At 43.4% G+C, this 20,360-nt stretch overlaps 1 protein-coding gene across 1 annotated transcript in view; it reads left to right on the top strand.

The window, feature by feature from the left end:
• Positions 1-20,112, top strand: part of IGSF5 (immunoglobulin superfamily member 5) — a 36,689-nt gene extending 16,577 nt beyond the window's left edge. Inside the window, exons 4-8 of the mRNA XM_021935503.2 lie at positions 3,854-4,057; positions 5,616-5,637; positions 9,797-9,888; positions 11,112-11,191; positions 19,094-20,112. Coding sequence (XP_021791195.1) covers positions 3,854-4,057; positions 5,616-5,637; positions 9,797-9,888; positions 11,112-11,188 — 395 coding nt within the window. The 3' untranslated portion in view covers positions 11,189-11,191; positions 19,094-20,112. The remainder of the gene's footprint in view (positions 1-3,853; positions 4,058-5,615; positions 5,638-9,796; positions 9,889-11,111; positions 11,192-19,093) is intronic.
• Positions 20,113-20,360: the final 248 nt, after the last annotated feature.

The raw sequence follows: 20,360 nt of genomic DNA on the forward strand, positions 1-20,360 counted from the left end.
ATGGTGAAGTCAGTAATGAGGCCCTAACAAGCACACAGTGGTGTGAAGGAGCGTAGGGGGAAAGGCAAGCGGCGTTGACCTTGGAGCTCATCTTCGTTAGTCACTATTCAGCTCTAGTATGCTCATCCTCTCCAGCACACCTGCCATTCACCTGAGCCAGGCACACCCACACCCTCCAGAGGTTACAAGGCACAGACCAGCACCCCGCTGTAGACTTTATGCAAATATGTTTATGTCACCTCTGGGCCATATTTTCCTCAGAAGGATTATTCTACATTGGAGACAACACATGGCAGGATGGAAAGATATGAGCCAGGAGCCCTGTGGCTTCCTGTTCTGGGCTCCCTGTGCCATTTACTTAGTTCCTCTGTCCTGAGCATCTTGTCTGCATGAAAATTGGATTATGGATGACATCATTCCAAGAGTCTGTTTTCTGTCCACTGTCAGATTTTTGATTTGTCAGTAATATATGGCTACCATCTATTTTTCAATCTACAGTAAATGCACTCTTTTTTAAAAAAAATTAGCCCCATACTAAACAAAAATATCCATGCATGTGGGTATACTTATGTATATACATATAATATATGTGTTATACATGATAAACTTGAAATGGTTATGAAAATAAGAAAGGGCTCTCTGTGTAGCCCCAGCACTAAATCATGCCTCTTGCTGACTTATACGCTACACTTTGGGCTCCACTGGATTAAAGGGAGACTTCAGCTTAAGTCTCACCTAGGCATAGAACTCCTTGGAACATTTGCCTTCCCCTGGAGTGTGGTCACAACAAATAGGAAGTGAAAGAGTAAGTGATATGGTTCCTAATACCAGCTCCATTTTGGTCAGCGTTTGGGGCTTTTAACTGAATGCAGGCATCACTTTCTGAACTTTGTGGTTAAATTAAGGGACAAAAGAGTGTTTAAAGTCCCTCTGGCCCTCAGTCTCTCCCTTGACTCAGTCACCACCCCCAGCAAAATGTCCCTTCCCTTCTGTTCAACATGCACTCCCTGAAAATAAGGCAGGCTCTCTGTGCTAGATTAAGGCGGGCCGTCTCCGTGCTAGATCAAGGCAGGCTCTCCGTGCTAGATTAAGGCAGGCTCTCCGTGCTAGATCAAGGCAGGCCCTCTCTGTGCTAGATTAAGGCAGGCCCTCTCCATGCTAGATTAATGCAGGCCGTCTCCGTGCTAGATTAAGGCAGGCCCTCTCCATGCTAGATTAATGCAGGCCGTCTCCGTGCTAGATCAAGGCAGGCCATCTCCGTGCTAGATTAAGGCAGGCCGTCTCCGTGCTAGATTAGAGGAAATGTCACATCCAGATTCAGGAAGTTTGTCACACTCATGTTTCTGTCTAGTAGGGGAAGAAAAGTCTACCGATAGGGAGTGTGTGAGTAAGTCCACAAGCATACTGTCTTGTGTCAGTGAGAATTTCAAGCCTGTCTCTTAAATCTTGAGCCAGACCTCATTGGTTAACCCCAGCCAGCTCCCTTATTAAGAAAACTTGTTATATTTGCAAACTTCAGTTCGTAAGAGTTCGTTAAATTGGAACTAGGATGACCACTGCCAACTGGAACCTGTGCGCTGTAACTTACAGCATTCTCAGAACTTTCACACACACCCCTGAACAGCCTGGTGGGAAAAGAGCCATTATTGGCAAGTGAGCCAGAGGCCAAAGGTAATGCAGCAAGAAATGCTGGTCATGAGATTTGACTGGTTCCATCCACAGGAAACCTAAAGTTCTTTCTCAGTCACAAACCTCCCACATGGTGGTCCAACCTCCAACTCAAGACTGTGAAGATCATTGATGCAACTCTGGACTTCATCATTTTATTATCACATCTGTGGGAGGGGGAGTGTGAGAGCATCCTGTCATGTCGTGGGTAGCTTGGGCAGTGTTTACATTCTGGCTGCATACAAGGGATCCCCAAAATGTGGGTCACCGACTGTCTGCCTCAGAATCATGGGGGTGTCATTCGGGATATCCTGACTCTGTGTCCCCTGAGGTGGGCTTTGAATCTGCATGTGCAGTGATATTCCAGGTGATGCTTGGGATTCTGCTGTCTGTGGAGCAAGGGGATAAATGTGCTCCTCTGCAGGCGAAGGGTCTGCCTTGTGTCAGTGCTTCAACTCTGGGAAGGTGTGGAATGGGAAGGGTGTATTCTGTTCCTTCCGTCTTCACCATTTTTGGGAGAACCCTTTACAAGTCTCTGTCTATTCTAGCTCATCTTGGATGGTGGGAGAGGTGGAGATAGACAGCATTAGGAAAGTAGTTTGACTTCCTTACAATCCTACAGTTCTGCTCTGGGCATCTTACTATGGGGAGAAAGGTGATCCCTAGACCTGGTTCAGCTGCAGCTGACTGCCTGGTGCATAGACTTCTCTTCTCCATGTAGAGTCATTTAACTTTGACACAGGAATAGCCAACTACTATTGCACAGTCAATTTTCCAGGAAAATTATAAGGAGGAACATCTAAGAGCTGTTTTTGAACTCTAGTCTCTGGTTCCAAAGTGGTGGGTGGCCATTGATTTCAAGGCAAACCCCATGTTCCTGTTTCAATATTTTCTAATGACTAGTATCTAATGAAATAGCATGCATTTACATTAATATACCACCCAAGCATGCAGGGTTGAGAACTGTCTCTTAATCTTTCCCTTCATCCATGCATCCACCCACCCACCCACCCACCCATGCATCCATCCATCCACCCACCCACCCATCCATTCATCCATCCATCCATTCATCCTATATTAGGGTTCTCTAGAACCTAAATAGCATGCATTTACATTAAGATGCCACCAAGCACACAGGGTTGAGTGACAGCCTTTCATTGAATAGCAATTCACAATTAAACAGATCAACTTAAATGTGTGTGGTTTGACGTCAGCGTGGTGTGCTAGGGAGAAGCGAAGGGCTAGATGAAAATTTTCTTGCAACATCAGTGTAATTCCCATACTGTCTCTTTCTGTGATGATAAAAATGTTCTACATCTGTAGTGACTGAGCACTTGAAATGTGGCTAGTGCAACTGAGGCACTGACTATTTAAAGACTCATACTTTTAATTAACTTAAATTTGAATTTGGATAATCGTGTGAAGCCACAACAGCTCTGCCTAAGACATAGTGGAAAAGAATCAAAATGGCTTTTTCCTCTGTTCTTCTCTCCCTACATCCATCTTGCTTCCTGATTGCTCTGCCTCACTTTACCCTTTTTTCCTGCCGCCTCCATGACTACTAGGTAAAATAAGAGGGAAACATACACACTAAGGAAGGTGCCTCCTGAAAAGCTATGGAAAAAGCAATTACTGTGTGAGGAATGAATTTGAGGAGTCGGGGAGTTGGATGGGGCAAGGGTGAAAGCCATGAACCTAAGTTCCTTTAGAAGTGACCCTCCCTCAAAATACCCTTGTTTCCTCTGGGCTCTGGATTCTCAATGAGTGGGGACTTGGAAGGGAGAACAAAATGTCTTTATTCCAGTCTTGTCCATTTTAGTGCTCAAAAAGTATTCCTTGATTAAATAAAGGATGTCAAACGTGACCATCACTATGCCAGCCTCAGGGGATTGTCAGCCGAGCCATGCCTTATCTACCTTTCAGGGATATTAGAGACATTAAACAACCAACACCTGGACTGGGTTACTAAGAAGTTGTTTACTGGCAGAAATAAATATTGTGATGGAAGGTACTGTAGAGTATTGAATAATTAAACACATTGAAAGAAGCTTGACCTATGACGCCTAGCCATAGCACGCTGAATGGTTATAATATTACTAGAACACATAATGCAACTTGTAATGGGGCAGAATCTGTGATTCTAGGCAGTGCAAGTATCACTAAAATATATTTTTTTCTCCTTTAGGCACCGGAGGCGGTATTAATATTCCAGGTATATTATCAAGTTTACCAGGCTTAGGTTTTTCATTGCCTACTTGGGGCAAAGTTGGACTTGGATTAGCAGGCACCATGCTTCTGACGCTGACGTGTGCTCTTACAATACGCTGCGGCTGCTGCCGCTGTTGTGGCTGCAAATGCTGCTGCAGTTTCTGCTGCAGAAGAAAAGGAGGTAACTTTTTTGTTCATTTACATTTGTACATACCTCTGAGCTTTTGGTACAAGCAGTTGAAGTTAATGAACTCATCAGCTCTTTCAAAGATAGATGAACCACAATGTCACTTTACCTCTATTAGAATGCTATTATAAAAAAGACAAAAGATAACAGGCGTTGGAGAAGCTGTGGTTGCACACTGTTGGTGGGAATGTAAATTGTTACAGCTTTTGTGGAAACACTATGGAGGTTCCTCAAAAAAATTAAAATAGAGCTATCCTATAATCCAGCAATCCCACTCCTGGGTCTATATCCAAAAGAAATGACGTCTTCATATTGGAGAGATATCTGCATTCCCATGTTCATTACATCACTGTTCACAATAGCCAAGATATGGAATCAACCTGTGTACATCCGTAGATGAATAGACAAAGCAAATGTGGTATATAGACACAATGGAACACTAGTCAGCCTTCAAAAAGAAGAAAATCCTGTCCTTTGCTACACCCTGGAGAGACCTAAAGGACATTATGCTAAGTGAAATAAGCCAGACACAGAAAGGCAAGTATTGTATGATCTCCACTATAGGTGGAATCTAAAAAAGCCAAGCTTGTAGAAATAGGAGGTAGAATGGTGGGCGTTACCAGGGAGTGGGAATGGGGGTTGGGGAAATGTTGGTCGAAGGGCACGAGTTTCAATTAGACAGCAAAAATAAATTCTGTAGATCTACTGTACAGCATGATGACTGTAATTAATTATGATGTATTGTGTACTTGAAAATTGCTAAGAGAATAGATCTTGGATATTCTCACCACAAAATAGCGATGAATATGTGAGATGATGGTTATATGAATTAGCTTGATTTAATCATTTCACAATGTGTACATAGCTCAAAATAGATTCCTTCTAGTCAGTCTGTGGATCCACTGACTAAAAACATTAGCAATTTAATGACAGTTTTTTTGTTTTGTTTTGTTTTTTGTTGTTGTTGTTGGGGGTGGGGGCACAACTGTATCAGTTGATACTATTGGTACATATTGATTGAAAATGTATCTTTGAATTAAAGAAATATGGTAATATTAATATAACAGTGTCTAGTCTGTTAAAACAGTAACACCTACTTTTGAGTTATTGTAAAAATTAAATGAGCTAGTACTTTGTACAGAGCCTGCCTGGTGCTGGCACATGGTAAGAATTGAATGAAGAGCAGCAATGATTGGTAACACAAAACATCTTTTCTTGGTATATGGAGTCTTTATAGTCTCACTAATCAAATTCAATATTCACAAAGTAATAAGTAAATACCCCTAGGTATCTGAAATATAGTAAGTACTATATAGTCTATATTTCAGGTACCTAGGAGTTATTTATTTTTCTAATAGTTAACAGTGAATTCTACTCTCCTATGCTTGGAAGTCATTTGATACTTTGGTATGGGAAAACTTAATAATAAACTTTGGGTCACAAATACTAACGTTAGGTCTGTTAAAATAAGGGAGTCTATAAAAATTAATGGGACTCGATTTTTAGAATAAGTATCCTGATTTTTCTAATGTAATTTTGTTCTTTTCTGCAGGATTTCGTATTCAATTTCAAAGGTAAGTTTGAAACCACATCTATTTTCTGAAAAAAAAAAAATTGAACAACAACAATAATAACAATACATACACACAACTGTGGGAGTTTCGGATTTATATTATCCAAAATTAAGTACTGAAAGTAGACAATGCTGAAAAACACGTATGCCAATCACAAACTCATAGGGCAACATTAACTGTGGAATGAAATAGGTGGGTTGCCACTGCCTACCTTTGACTTGCTCTGGTTCACTTAGGGAAATGGAGATTTTCTTAGTGTCTAGCATTTGCAACTCTTTCCACAAGAGGACACTGTGCACCATGACTGTCATCCTGCCTGCTTTGGGTGGAGGCCAGGGCCACCAGCAGAGGTCCTGCTGGAATTTCTGGGGTAGTGGAGAGCAGTGAGCCAAGCGGATGCCTGCAAGGCACGTGAAACTGTCCAGGCAGACAAATTAGGCAGTGTTCGGTGCTCATTCAGCCACGGGGAGTGGACAGGACTGAAAAATTCCTTTCCTTCCCAGGCTGCCCAGAAGTAGCTGCAAGCACTTTTAAGGTAACTGTGTCAAGGACTTATAATAAGTAGCCAGTAACCCTTTTAAATGTCTGCAGTATTAACATAGCCATATGTGCACCAAGGGGAGGGTTTTTTAGACAGCTGTTGTTTCTTGTGGGTAATATAAGAACACATGTAGTTATCAGTATTTTATTAGAATATTTACATTTTTAAGTGCTGAGATTCTAAAACACCCTTTGGCTACATTCTGTGAATGAATGTGCACCATCACCATGTGGCAAAGGCTATCCCTTCTCCCTCTGATCCCTGGCGATCACGAAGTTCGGAGAGAGGACACCACCAAGCAGCAATCCAAAAATATTCCTCCTTTGAGGCCTGACTTAGGGCAAGGGAAGAGGAAGAAAAATGGACCCTGATAATGATTCTGGCATTTCTCTTGATTGCTACTACTGGCAGAACGGAAGCCTGGACTCTTGGTTCACCGTTGTTGACTGTGCCAGCATCTTCCATTTCTGTTCTCTGGGGTCTTAGGTGATTTGAAAGCACAGCAAAGTGATCAATAGCTAGTCGGGATAATGGGTAGAGGATAACAACAACTGTAGAATAATGGCACTGGGCGCATGAGAAAAGCTAGTGTATCTTGAGTGCCTGATGTACATGCCAGGTACTCACTGCTGCATGCTTTGTAGAGTTGTTTGAATGTGAACTGGGCGGACCTGACTCAGGGCTTGGGCCCTTCTCTATGCAGCCCTTAAAGTTAGGCGAGACTGCATTAAGCTCCAGAAAGACAATGGGGGTTGTCCACTGCATAATCCAGTCCCACTTGCTTTCCCCTTTCACGATGTCCATGGTGCTCGCTCCAGCTGCTCAAGGATTTCTTTTGCATTAAAATAATTAAAATAATATATATATATGTAGTTGTATGTTTTTTATAGAAAAAACTCAATGCATGTTTAAATAAATATAAAGATAGGCACAAGAAATAGTTTTAAAAAAATCACCCACACTTCTATAGTTCCAAAGAAATTATTGTTAACTAACTATGTGTGTACCTACATACATAGTTCATGTATATGCCCACAGATATGCACACAAAGCATTTTGTGAAATTTGGATCATAGTAACCATTATTCCATAGCTTGCTCTTTTCACTTGGCACGTTCTGAAGATTATTTCTATTAACAAATACTTGCACACAGCATTTTTGTATTATTTGTTTGATAGTTTTAGATAGATACTTATAAGTACAGAAGAAGTATAAGATAGTTTTAGATAGATACAGATAGTACAGAAAAGTGCACAAGTGGCAGGTGTGTAGCTTGATCAGGTTTCGCAAAAAGCACAAACGCCTGGGCTTGATGGCTGAAAGTCACAGCTAGAACACCCTCAGCATCCCCAGAGTCCTCTAGACTCCTGTCAAATTGCTGCCTACCCCTCCTCCCCAAAGGTGACATTCTTCTGACATCTTTCCCACATCCCCAGAGATGAGGGGCATGTATCAGTGGTGTCATTTTGTGTATACTCATTTATGTCTGCCTTCTCGAGCCTCTCACTGTGAGGCTGATCCATACCATGGCACGTGGGTGTCAGTGGTTCATTATTATGTAATATTACATTCTGGGCACATACGCACTGTATTTTTACTTTTTGCTTTAAATGGGTGTTTGAATAGTTTTCAGGTTGGGACCATTGCAAACACTAATGCTACGGCCAGGCACGGTGGCTCACTCCTGTAGTCCCAGCGCTTTGGGAGGTCAAGGCGGTGGAGCCCTTGAGCCCAGGAGTTGGAGACCAGCCTGGACAACACAGAAAAACCCCATCTCCACAAAAAGTACAAAATTAGCCGGGTGTGTTGGTGCTTTCCTGTAGTCCTAGATACTCAGGAGGCTGACTTGGGAGGATCCTTGGAGCCCAGGAGGCAGAGGTTACAGTGAGCCAAGATCACGCCACTGCACTCCAACCTGGGTGACAGAGTGAGACCTTGTCACCCACAACAAGAACAAAAAAAACAACAACTATTCTGAGTATTACGGTAGGAGTCTTTTGGTGAACATAAGTACTCATTTCTGTTTGGTTCTGACCAAACAGAATACAGCTGATCCTCTATATCTGCAGGTTCCATATTCTCTGATTCAACTAACTGTGGATCAAAAATATTTGAAAAAAAATAGTAACAGTAAAAAATAATACAAAATAAAGAAGCAGTACAGTATAACAACTATTTGCATAGCATTTACATTGTATTAGGTATTATAAAGAATCAGGAGATGACTCAAAGTATATGGGAGGATGTGTGTAGGTTATATGCATGTGCAAATCCTACACCATTTTATATCAGAGGCTTGAGCATTTGCAAATTTTGGTATCTGCAGGGGTCCTGGAATCAATCCCTAACAAATACCAAGGGAGACCGTATCTAGTCCTAAAAGCTGGGCCAGAAGGTAGCATATCTTCAGCTTTAGACGGTGCCACATGTTTCCAAAGAAGGGGTACAGGCTTACACTCCGCTAGCAGTGTGTGAGAGCTCTCATATGTAATAATTTTGACAGGTGCCATGGAATTCCATTTTAGAGAACTATCATCATTTATTTAAAAGTCCCCTCTGATTGGGCACTTGGTTGTCTGTGGTTTGCTTTTATAAATAGCTCACAAATCAACATTCTTTCAAGTACATATTTGTACATATCCTTGATTGTTTCCCTAGCATACGTCCTTAGAGGTCAAGTATGACTATTTTAAATTCTTTGGCTATCCATCGCCAGACTTCCTTCCAGCCTCCAAACCCTAGGAGGCTGCACCGACTTTTGCTTTATTTCAGCAGTTGGCACATCTTTTTCCAAAAGGGCTACATAGTAAATATTTTTAGTTTTGCCAGCCATATGGTCTCTGTCATAAGGACTCAACTCTGCTATTATAACATGACTATGGCTACATGTTTAGGTAGTCGTAGACAATATGTGAGCTGATAGGTGTAACCGTGTTCCAATGAAACTTTACTTACAAAAACAAGGGGTGGGTCAGATATGGTCTGTGGGTCACATAGTTTCCTGACTCTTGCTTTATTTGGTGAATGGTTTCTGAGAGTTGAGGAGCAACTGGGGAGTGGAGTCCGTGGACCATGATAAACTTTCATCTCTCCCCATAATGGGAATGTGTGAATAGGCAGATGTCTACACCTGCCACACAGTGACAGAGCTATAGGTTGCCTGTGTTAAGTTCCACATGTAAGCATACTCTTGAGAGTAACCATGTGAACTACGTAGGTATCCATTGCCAATTAACGTTTGGCAATGTTAATGTCAACAATTAACATGAAGGGCCGGGCGAGGTGGCTCAAGCCTGTAATCCCAGCACTTTGGGAGGCCAAGACGGGCGGATCACGAGGTCAGGAGATCGAGACCATCCTGGCTAACATGGTGAAACCCCGTCTCTACGAAAAAAATACAAAAAACTAGCCGGGCGAGGTGGCGGGCGCCTGTAGTCCCAGCTACAAGGGAGGCTGAGGCAGGAGAATGGCGTGAACCCGGGAGGCGGAGCTTGCAGTGAGCTGAGATCCGGCCACTGCACTCCAGCCTGGGCGACAGAGCAAGACTCCGTCTCAAACAAACAAACAAACAAACAAAAAAAAACAATTAACATGAACATAAAATGGTCTAATTGTAGGAAATCTGAAAAAGAGAAGACAAACAAAGAAACTAAGACAGAAAGTGGAAATGAAAACTCTGGCTACAATTCAGATGCACCAAAGACCACAGGTGAGTAGGCAAGAGGGGGTGGTAGAAAGACCTGGAAAAGAGAAAACCGGAAGAAGGGTTGGCTTGCTAGATACCAGCTGCACAGGGAGGACAACTTGACAATGGTGGTTATTATTTTTTGGATAAATTTTAGAAGAAATTCTAGAACTTGGAATATTCTAGGAGTAGGTTAACAGTAAAAATCCACCTATTTGTCTAATGCTTAAAATAAAGTGAGGAAGAACCCTGAAACCTTCAAAAAAGTTTGTTTTTTCCCCATGCTTTCTTTTTTGTTTAAAGCCCTCTACATTAAAACATGTGGGGAGGTATTTTAATACATCGGGGGTAACTGCCTCCCAATTTCAAGTAGAATCAAGTAAGAGATCTGTTCCCCTTGAATGTAACAGGGTGTTGGGAATGCTGGAAAACCAGACCCTCTCTTGGAGAGTCTTGCTGTAGTATCTCATTTTCTTGCCATGGGACAATACAGAGTGATAATGGGATGAGGCCATCTCTAAGACAATGTCACCGGGAAGCAGCAGCAGTCGAGTTTTGAAGGCCGAACACAGCCCTGCTCTGCACGATGAATGGGACAGCTGCCCTCACAGGCTGCTGGGAACACCAAATTCCATGGGAAGGTTTTCAGCCAATCGATTCTCACTGAAGGGCCTAAACGCCTTCGTTTTCCACAAAAATTGGAGCTCTATTTTCAGCAGCCCCATTGTTTTGATTTTACCATGGCTGCCTCCCATGTGTATTCTAGATTGCATCTTTCAGATTAAAGAAAATTCCAGAGAGCATGGACTGTTTCCTTTGATAATCTGACCACAGCTTCTTGCAGGTTCCTGTGAGTGAATATTTACTCATTAGTATTTTGAGCAATTAATTATCTTGACAAAAATCATGGCCCAAATCAAACATCTCTGTCTCTTCTATCTCCATTTGTCTGGCATTTATCTTCGTTGATCAGCTGTTGAAGCTTTAGATCATTTTGTCTCTGGGTGAAACTAATGTGTCGAGAAAGAAATTGATTTTGAGTTAGTTTTCCATATTTTTATTTCTTTAAGGAAATAACGTTCTAAAGGGATGGGATCTCAAGGGAATTTAAAACAAGTGTTTATGGTTAAGGATTATGCCAGGGGTACTACATAAAAGCAAATGTGTTTCTTTATAAATCAGAATTGTTAGAGCACACAGCTTGGTTTTTGCCCCTTAATGACTCTAAAATTGTTCTTTTATTGCAGAAACCGCTTCTCCCCCTCCAAAATCCTGTGAATCCAGTGATCCTGAACAAAGAAGCAGTAGCTGTGGCCCTCCTTGACAGGTGGTTTAGACCATTTCCCCCCTTTTTGGACTTTTTTGGCCATTTAAAAATTCTTACCTTGTGGTGGGTGATTCTAAAATGGTGCACGTTGTGCATTCATGATGGCGGCACGTTGCCTTTCCTCCCCTCTGCATCAGTTGGTCAGCGTGGAGAGATGGGGCTGAGACATGGACTGTTTCTTGCCCTCAGTAGCAGTGGCTCCAAGGTCAGGGCTGGTTCTGGGTGACAGCTCTGGGTTCACGTTTTGGGAGGATGTGACTTGCTTTGGGACATATCCGCCTGAGTTGGCATAAGAGTGAGCAGCATATATAATATGCCATTTGTTCTCCTCGAGCCCTGTTCTCCCAGGACTCAAGTCCGTTCTGCTCTCCTGGTTACCCGGCTCCCACGTGGTGCTCATCTGTACTTGGACCCTCGGGGTCTTTGGGCTCATGGAAGGATGTACTGGGTTTGAGGATCAGGACAGAGAAAATGTGGCTTGCTCTGCATGCAAGTTCTATGCTGATAAGCTCAAGGGTTGAAAAAATCCTGTCGGGGTTAGAATTTTAGGGGAGAGAGGAGGAGTCCTTGATGGTTAAGGAATATGGCCAGAATGGCTAAGAGGCTGGAGGTGCCATTAACCTAGATAAGGAATGTTATGGGTGGAGCAGTTTAGGGGGAAAGATCAGACATCTAATCTGGAGCTTGTAGATTCTAAGGTCTCTGTTAGATGTCCACATGGAGACACTGGAAGTGTAGTTGAATTCACCAGTCTGCAGTTCCAGGAAGAGGCACTAGCTATACATGCTGGTTGGTTGGTTGGCAATGTTTCGATGGGAGCTGTCTTTTCACAGGATGGTTCACTTAAAGTAAGCAGTCAACTGGCAGCACTGAGAACATAGTATGTTAATTTGCTGATGTAGAGTCAGCACTGGTTATCACACATGAACAAATTAGAGTTCTTTTTTTTTTTTTTTTGAGGGGAGTCTTGCTCTGTCGCCCAGGCTGGAGTGCAGTGGCACAATCTTGGCTCACTGCAAGCTCCGCCTTCCGGGTTCACGCCATTCTCCTGCCTCAGCCTGCCGAGTAGCTGGGACTACAGGCACCCACCACCACGCTGGGCTAGGTTTTTGTATTTTTTATAGAGACGGGGTTTCACCATGTTAGCCAGGATGGTCTCGATCTCCTGACCTCGTGATCCGCCTGCCTTTGTCTCTCAAAGTGCTGGGATTACAGGCGTGAGCCACCGCGCCTGGCCTAGAGTTCATTTTACATCCCAAATCATAAATTAGGTAGAATATATATAACCAATACCCCTTTCTGACCTGTACAAATGCAACTTCGAACAAGAAGTATTTCAATGAGATTCTGTGATTTTGTCCCCAATAAGTATAGATGCTATCTTCTTTTAGCTTTTGGAAAAGGTACACTTGCAGACTGCGTTTCGGATAGCACACTGGGCCAGATGGGTTGGGTTTGTTCTGTTAGGAGCGGCTTTACCTGAGGGGACGGTGCTCAGCAGGTGCCTGTGCGGCCCCTGATCATTCTTTCTTGGCACAAGTATTTACCTGAGTTTCCAGGGAGTTCTGGGAAATAATATTCCTCCCTGCAATTGGGATTCAGCTTAATAACCTACATCTTGCAAGTGATGTGTGTTTTTCAGGCCTGGAGGGAGAAAGGGAGGGCTGATTGATGCTCAGTCATGTACTGGGAAACCTAAGATGATACTATTAATATTAGTGTCAACACAGGTAGCCAGACAACAAGACATATGAGGGGCCTGGGGTGTAAAGGAAGCTGTGCCTGAGTAACAAATCGTTAGCTCCTGGTACAAGTTCCAGCGACTTTCCTCAGGCTGGGTGTCAGGAAAATGGAGAGGTAATGTTTTTTTCCATCAGGACCACTCTCTTTGGCCCTGGTGGAAATCTTTTGATGCATTTAATTTGCATATATCTTTTGATGCATTTAATTTGGAGCTGGAAGGGAAGGTGATGCAAACAGGTTTCCTTTAGAAGGACCAGTCTCTGAGTGAGCGGTGGAAGGGAGTAATTGTCGGGCTGTGAGGTGGCTGGCTGAGGGCTCTCTTCCACCCCAGCTCCAAGCACGGACAGCCAAGAGCACATTTAAGCCAACCATGATTTCCACAGCCCTTCTGTGGTTATCTTTGTCTATGAAGTGTGTTTCTATCAGACAAGCCAAAGTGTTCAGGTCTGGTGCTGTGGGGAGGGTATAAGCTGAGAGGAGATTCAGAATAGGGTCATGCCATGTAATTCTCTTTGAGATACATCTAGTATGAATGAGGAGGAAGGGGAACGTGAGGTGCATTTGGATACCCGAGTGGAGAATGACGTTTTGGAGCTCGGAGTGACGCTTCTTGATGCTCGTAGTGTTCTTTTGAACATACACAGGGAGAGAAACTTAAGAGGTTTCTGCTACTGAAACATGTACCCAGCTAAATAATCAATTGGTGGAAAAAGAACAGTGACCCTCGAGGTGCTGAGCCCTGGGGACTGGTAACATATCCTCGTGTTTCTTATTTCCTGAAGGGTTTGTCGTCTTCTAGGGGAGCCGGGCACCTCATCAGAGAGTGCCGAGGCCCTTAAGAAACAAATCAGGACTCTAGGAAGTTGAATTATCTTTGGCTGGGCTAGAAACTAGTGAGGGGTATTAAATAACTGGATCTTTCTACTCATTGTGGGGGGACTTTAGGACAAAGTCCTAAAGAAGAGGTCTATCTTTGATTATGACCAAAGAAGGACTTTGCAGTCATGGGCCCAGGCACAGCCTCCACGTTGCCCATTTGGAGAGCCTGGATACAGGATGTACCATGGGCCGTGTTTCCTGGGAGGCACTTAGAGGAGGAATGAGCAAAATGGGCCACAGGGGAAAGGCTGGGCCTGGGGACACAGCCGTTCCCTTCCATTTCCTTGGTCCAGAGAAGACATAGACCTTGTTGTGGTCAACTGGCCACTTGAGAGCTGCCAGAGCGGCGAAGCCACAGCTTGTAGAAGCAGTCAAGGTGACGTTGGCACAGAGGTTCCTTTTAGGAACTTCCCCCGGCCCTGCAGCCCTGCCAGGCCTCTGTCGCCAGGTTCTTGCTGTGTGGGCTGATGAGAACCTCCGAATTCTGAATTCCTTGTTCCAAGGTGTGAAAACAGTGCAACTGTGCCTTCTTTTCTCAAAACTTTCTCCATTCTGCAATAAGCCTTAGTTCCTTATAGGGCCCAGGAGAGGCAGCTGAGAGCTATCCAGAGCGCCATCTGAGTGTTCCTTTCATCCTCCTCTCCGCATGCCTCAGTATGACTCCAATTTGTCAGAGCCTCCCGCGCTGCTGCCGCATGTTTCCCGCACACAGGCCTCCCAGGCCCAGAGCTGGGGCCCAGCAGGGCTCCTGCCCGAGAAGCCGGCTTGTTAGAGTTCAGGGTTGTTGACTACAGATTGCACTATTTTGCAGACACCCCGCATGAAGCTCAGGTCCTGAAAAGCCTGTAGATTAGACTGAAAGATCTCAAGCTGTGAGCCAGCCTGACGCAAATGCTTTTCCGATCACGGTTGCTGAAGAGCTAGTTGGGTCAGATAAATGGCCTATCCATGGAGACGCAGCAGGCACAATAGCAACTAAAGCTCCTGCTTTGTCTTAATAGATCGCAGAGCAAGATAGTCGGTTTTGTGAACAGGATGGCAACTGCTGATCACATACACTTGCTCTCTGCTTACGCTGCATTCTCCTCTGCTGAAACTGGGGATCTGTTAACACTCAGCATTTTCTGGAGGACTTAACTAATGGATGACTGTTGACTACACACAGGCTAGTCCAGCATTTCTAGGTGCTCAATAAACAGTTACTCATTAAAGTGGGGAATACCTTCCATGCCGAGCATTACGCTGTCACAAGCAAGGTACTATAAGGTGCATGCATGTGCAGATAGACAAAGTTCCTTTGCTTTTTTTTTTTTTTTTGAGATGGAGTTTTGCCCTGTCACCCAAGCTACAGAGCAGTGGCATGATCTCGGCTCACTGCAACCTCTGCCTCCCAGGTTTAAGCGATTCTCCTGCCCCAGCCTCCCGAGTAGCTGGGATTACAGGTGCCTGCCACCTTGCCCAGCTAATTGTATTTTTAGTACAGATGGGGTTCACCATGTTGTCTAGGCTGGGTTCGAACTCCTGACCTCAGGTGACCTGCCCACCTCAGCCTCCCGAAGTGCTGGGATTAGAGGCGTGAGACAGCGTGCCTGGCCTTTTAAAAAGTTTTTTGAGACATGGTCTTGCTTTCTTGCCCAGACTGGATTGCAGTGGCACGATCATAGCTCGTTGTAACCTTGTACTCCTGGGCTCAAGGGATCCTCCTGCCTCAGCCTCCCAAAGAACTAGAACTACAGGCACTTACTACCATGCCTAGCTAATTTTAAACATTTTTTTTTGTAGGAATGGGGGTCTCACTGTTTGCCCAGGCTGTTCTTAAACTCTTGGCCTGAAGCGATCCTCCCACATGGGCCTCCCAAAGCATTGGGATTACAAGCATAAGCCACTGCACCTGACCCCTAATTCCTTTGCTGTTAATCCCAATCGGTTATGACAAAACTATGATTAGATCACTATAGATGAATATACAACCTAAAAATAGCATCATGTTTTGGGTCATTTAGAAAAGTTAAATAATTTCATATCAAACTGCCTTCCCACTCCTTTGTGATTGGGAGCACTTTGGTTTTCTCCAGGGGTCCATTGCTTCAATACGCCCCCAGGATGGGGAAATTTGATGTGCCAGGGTTGGCCCACAGGTCGTTGATGAGGCCCTTGGGAAGTCCAGATTCATGGTCTTCACCTCTAGACATCAGGACTCAGGGAGTTGAGGAGGTGTTTAAGCAGCTCTGCTTTTTAGGTCAACTCAGTGTGGCTAGACTTAAAGGTTATTGGTTACCTTACAGCAAGAGGTGAATCAGGAGTTTTGGAAAGGGAAGAGTGGCAGGTCCCCAAGCACCAGTCTGCCTCCTCCATAACTTCACCCTGCCCGACGGGTACTTAGCGATTTCGCTTTGCTCAGCATCCTGAGGCCTTCATAATGGCCCGTGCTTACCCACCGGGAGTGGGTGCTACTGGGGTTGGTGGTGCCTGTGCTCTTGCTCTCTCTGCCGGGAGTTAGCTGTATTTCCGCAAGTAGAGAAGTGTCTGGACACTGAGTCCAGAGTCTGGGAAGGCACCCAGCTCAGGGTGGTGTATGGCGTTAGGAGGAGCAGCAGGTTTCCAGGTTACTTGTACCGCCACCTTCAATGTGACAACCCTCCAGCTCTCTTCCCTGAGTTGTACACATCTGTGTCTACATCTCAAGGCTGCTGTGGGTCCCTGCATACGGCATCTTTGTCATGAATCACCCAGCTCAATTTTAATAACATCCAACAGTTACTAAAACAGGAAACTAGAACTTGAATATTTTAGGAAAGGACAGAATTTGCTGCTGCCCCAGCCTCCCATAACTCCTGCCCCTGTGGCATCCTTTCAGTTAAGGGCCAGCATGCCAAGAGCACACACTGCCATGGAGACGAGCAAGACAAGATGCAGTGGTGAAATCATGTTTTCAAACCCTTAGTTATCCCCTGATGCTTTCAGTGCCTGGAATCCTTAGAAAACTTCAGAAAAGTGGGGGCATGTCTCAGGAGCAGTGTCATGGGAGACAGGCTGGGGTTGGAGTTTTGACCCACCAAAGACCAGGCACTGTGGCCAGGAACTACAGGCACAATGGCTGACATAGGCCGGGTCCTCAGGAGGACGCTGGCTTGTAGACAATGGGAAGAGGCACCAGTTCCTAGAATTCTTGGCCCCCAGGCTGCCTGGAGCTCCCTCTTTTGCTCATCTCCATCTCTAAGCACCCTCTCCTGCCAATTTCTTCCCTGAACATGAGACTTCCTGCTCAAGAAATGGGGCAGTTCTTGTTCTTGCCACCACCTGGCAGAAATGGTGGATGTATTTCCTGAATTCTCTATTCCAGTTTTCCCAAAGAATGCTTGCTGATCATGGAGGTGCACCCGGTGCCTATAAATACCTCTGCCTTGGTACCCTGCTGGCGTAGCAGCAGCTCCCAGTACAGCTCTGTGCCAGGAACACACTGGGTACTTGTTAAAATGCACACTCTTGGGCCTCCGCCAGACTTTCTGGATCAGACTGTCTGGGAGATAGGGCCAAAGAATGAGTATTTTTATCAGATTCTCCAGGTGATCTGCTTTGAGGTGATCGCTTTTTGTCCCAGGGTGAAAACTCCACAGACATGTATAGCATTGTTTCTAAGGGAATGTGTTCCCTGATATCTAGAAGTCTTCCTGCAACTGTGCATTGAGAATGACTTGCACCTCGTGTGCCTGCTCCACTGACCTTGCTGCAAAGCACAGAGAAGAGTTTGAGATGCTTATGGTGGTGCCATGATCAATGCCAAATGAAAGGCCTTGACACCAAATACTCCACTGTCCCTGTGGCACCCTACCAGGGACACTTATTTAAACCTTCCATATTTTAGATGGGTCCTAAAGCACATTACATTAAACATAAATGAAAAAGTAGAATCCTAGACTGTAGAGACTCAATCATGGATTAAATTGTAAGAAGGGTCAGAAGGAAAAGAAGATCGATTTTCAAAACTGGCATATACAATGTGACACTTTTCTTCTCTGATTATTTCTCTGATGACTGAATCTACAGTTAGAATATGTAGTACTGACATGGTTTTCTAGACAAGAGTTTCCCTATTGGTTAAATAGAATGAATTTGGGTGTAACTGTAGCTCAAACACATCAGGGTAAAAGTAATAAGTAAAATTAGAAATTCTTACTAAAATTTGTGATCAGTTACTGGGAAAGGCATGCTTTTTTATTTTTATATGAAGCCAGGGGATTTGCAAATGTTTTGTATTTTAGTGAATATTTAAAACAAAGAATCCTCCTTTTCCTCTCTTTGTCCTGTGCCTTAACTCACTGTCAGTGTATTTTTCTGGTTGTTTTAGGAAATTCTCTGTCTCTGTCATTTTCGGAAGGTGGGCATATGAACAACTTGAGACCTGGATCAAGTCTTCCCCACAAATCACCCCCTCATTGAAACAAACAGAAATACATACTTGATAAACTTAGAAAACAGCGATGTTTGCACAACCCAGCAGTGAAAACAAAAGCAAACAATGCAGGAATCTCTAGCATATTCGCAGCAGAAGGCACACATCTTAAAGCATTGCTGACATAGTTTCATCTGCTGTCCAGTTTTCTCTGTTATCGGGAGTCAACAAATTAAAAGCATTAACCAGAGTAATTCTAACCTCAAGACTCGCTAGCATTCCATCGCAATGTGAATAATTTATCATGCCCAGTTACATTATTTAATATGTTAAATGCAGCTTCTGTGCCCTGGAACCTGAGCTGCCATTCTCAGGACTGGCAGGAAAAAGGTTTTGCACACATTTTAATAGGGCAATGTTATGAGACAGGCATTGGCGACTCTGGAGGATTAAATGGTTGGTTTGGGATTACATTTCTGAATGAGAACAGGGAAGACTATGTTTCTCCCTGATAGGGAAAGGAGACAGATGAGTGATCTATCTGGAGTCAGTTCTTCAATTTTGTCCCCCTCCTCTAAAAACAATGCATGCTCTTTAAGAAGCTTAGAAATATTTTATATTTTCATAAAAAAATCTAGTCAGTAAAGCAAGAACTTCACAAATCCTGATTCTTGGAATTGGATTGCTCTTTAGGACCTGAACTTGGAAAACTTCTATATTGTGTGTTATCGGAAATAATGCAAGAAAGGAAGAGCTTATTTTAACATTTTTGTTCCTCTCTGTACCTTAATTTTATCTTAACAGATGAGTGAAGCTTCCTTTTCAAGTATGCATTTTACAGTGATCTCAACCCACTAAACTGACTTTTTTTCCTCCTCTGTTGCCAGGAGGCTGATCAATGTCCACCCAGACCAGCAAGTCATCCACAGGCTTCTTTTAATCTGGCCAGTCCTGAGGTCAGGAATACAATTGTAGTATAGCAAAGACTTCCCCAAGCTCCACTGAGCACTCGGCTGACAATTTACAACACAGCGATGACATCCTTCCTTTCCATCCTGAAACTGGCCTGCAGCTTTGCCAACATTACCTGAAGAGGAGATGTCAGAGTCATCAGAACTGATACTTGACAGTGAGAGAAGGAATTGATTTTTCCAGATTTCAAAGTAGAATGTGACTTTTAAGAGGTTTCAAGGTTTTTGTGAATTCCATGAAGTTACTAAGTAAAAGCTGCAAATTCATCATAATTTTTCTTAACACTCAACACTCCTACTTGTGAATCCAACAAATGGTAGATGAAAGTCTGTATTCTACCATGACTTTCAAAAGTTTTTATTATCTTAAAGCATATGAAGATGATATTTATGTATATTTAATATGTAGGGGTATTATTACATATTATCAATGAAATACAAGTATAAAAATTAGGGTCAACCAAAAATCTACAATTGACTTCAAAACTGAGCTCAGTTAAAGTAAGATTCAGTTCTAACGTGGATGTGCATGTTCCTAAATATCTTATGATTGAATATTTACATGAAGACCTTCATTTTTATCTGCCCCCTTATCAAACCTATTTGCATCTCCTCAAATGAAAGAGATACGGCTTATGCTTTGCAGAGGATGGACCTCACCTGCTCTGCACACCATGAAAAAACTGGAAATGGGCATTGTAGTATTTAATTTATAAAAACACCAAAAAATGTGTATTGCCTTTAACTCTTCACTATTCAGGTGGTAGTTTAAAGAATCACAGTGTTCAGGAATCAAGCCTTTTCTGAGAAGGAAAACAAGAGCCTTCGGCAAAAATCCTTCCCATCTTCACAATTATCTTTGCTGACTGTACATTTGCCTCATTGAAAGTTAACATGAATGTTATTATGAAGAATAAATTGCTGCCTTTGCCAAATATTTTTCTTTTTCCATGTAGATACAGTCAGTGAATTTCACTGCTCATTCTACCCCTTCATATTTAACCTAGAGGCAAGACTGTGATTTGACCGTGCTCTGAACTGGTTGGTGCAGATTTCTATGCTGGTTATAATTAGCAACTGCTTTGAGGCCCTCAAGCTCAACCATGCTATTGCTAAAGTAGAATTTGACTTTTAAAATGTGTCAGGATTTTAGTGAATTCCTTACAGATACTTAGTAATAGAT

This window comes from Papio anubis, chromosome 4 (genome assembly GCF_008728515.1).
Source record: "Papio anubis isolate 15944 chromosome 4, Panubis1.0, whole genome shotgun sequence".
In the NCBI taxonomy this organism is placed as follows: domain Eukaryota; kingdom Metazoa; phylum Chordata; class Mammalia; order Primates; family Cercopithecidae; genus Papio; species Papio anubis.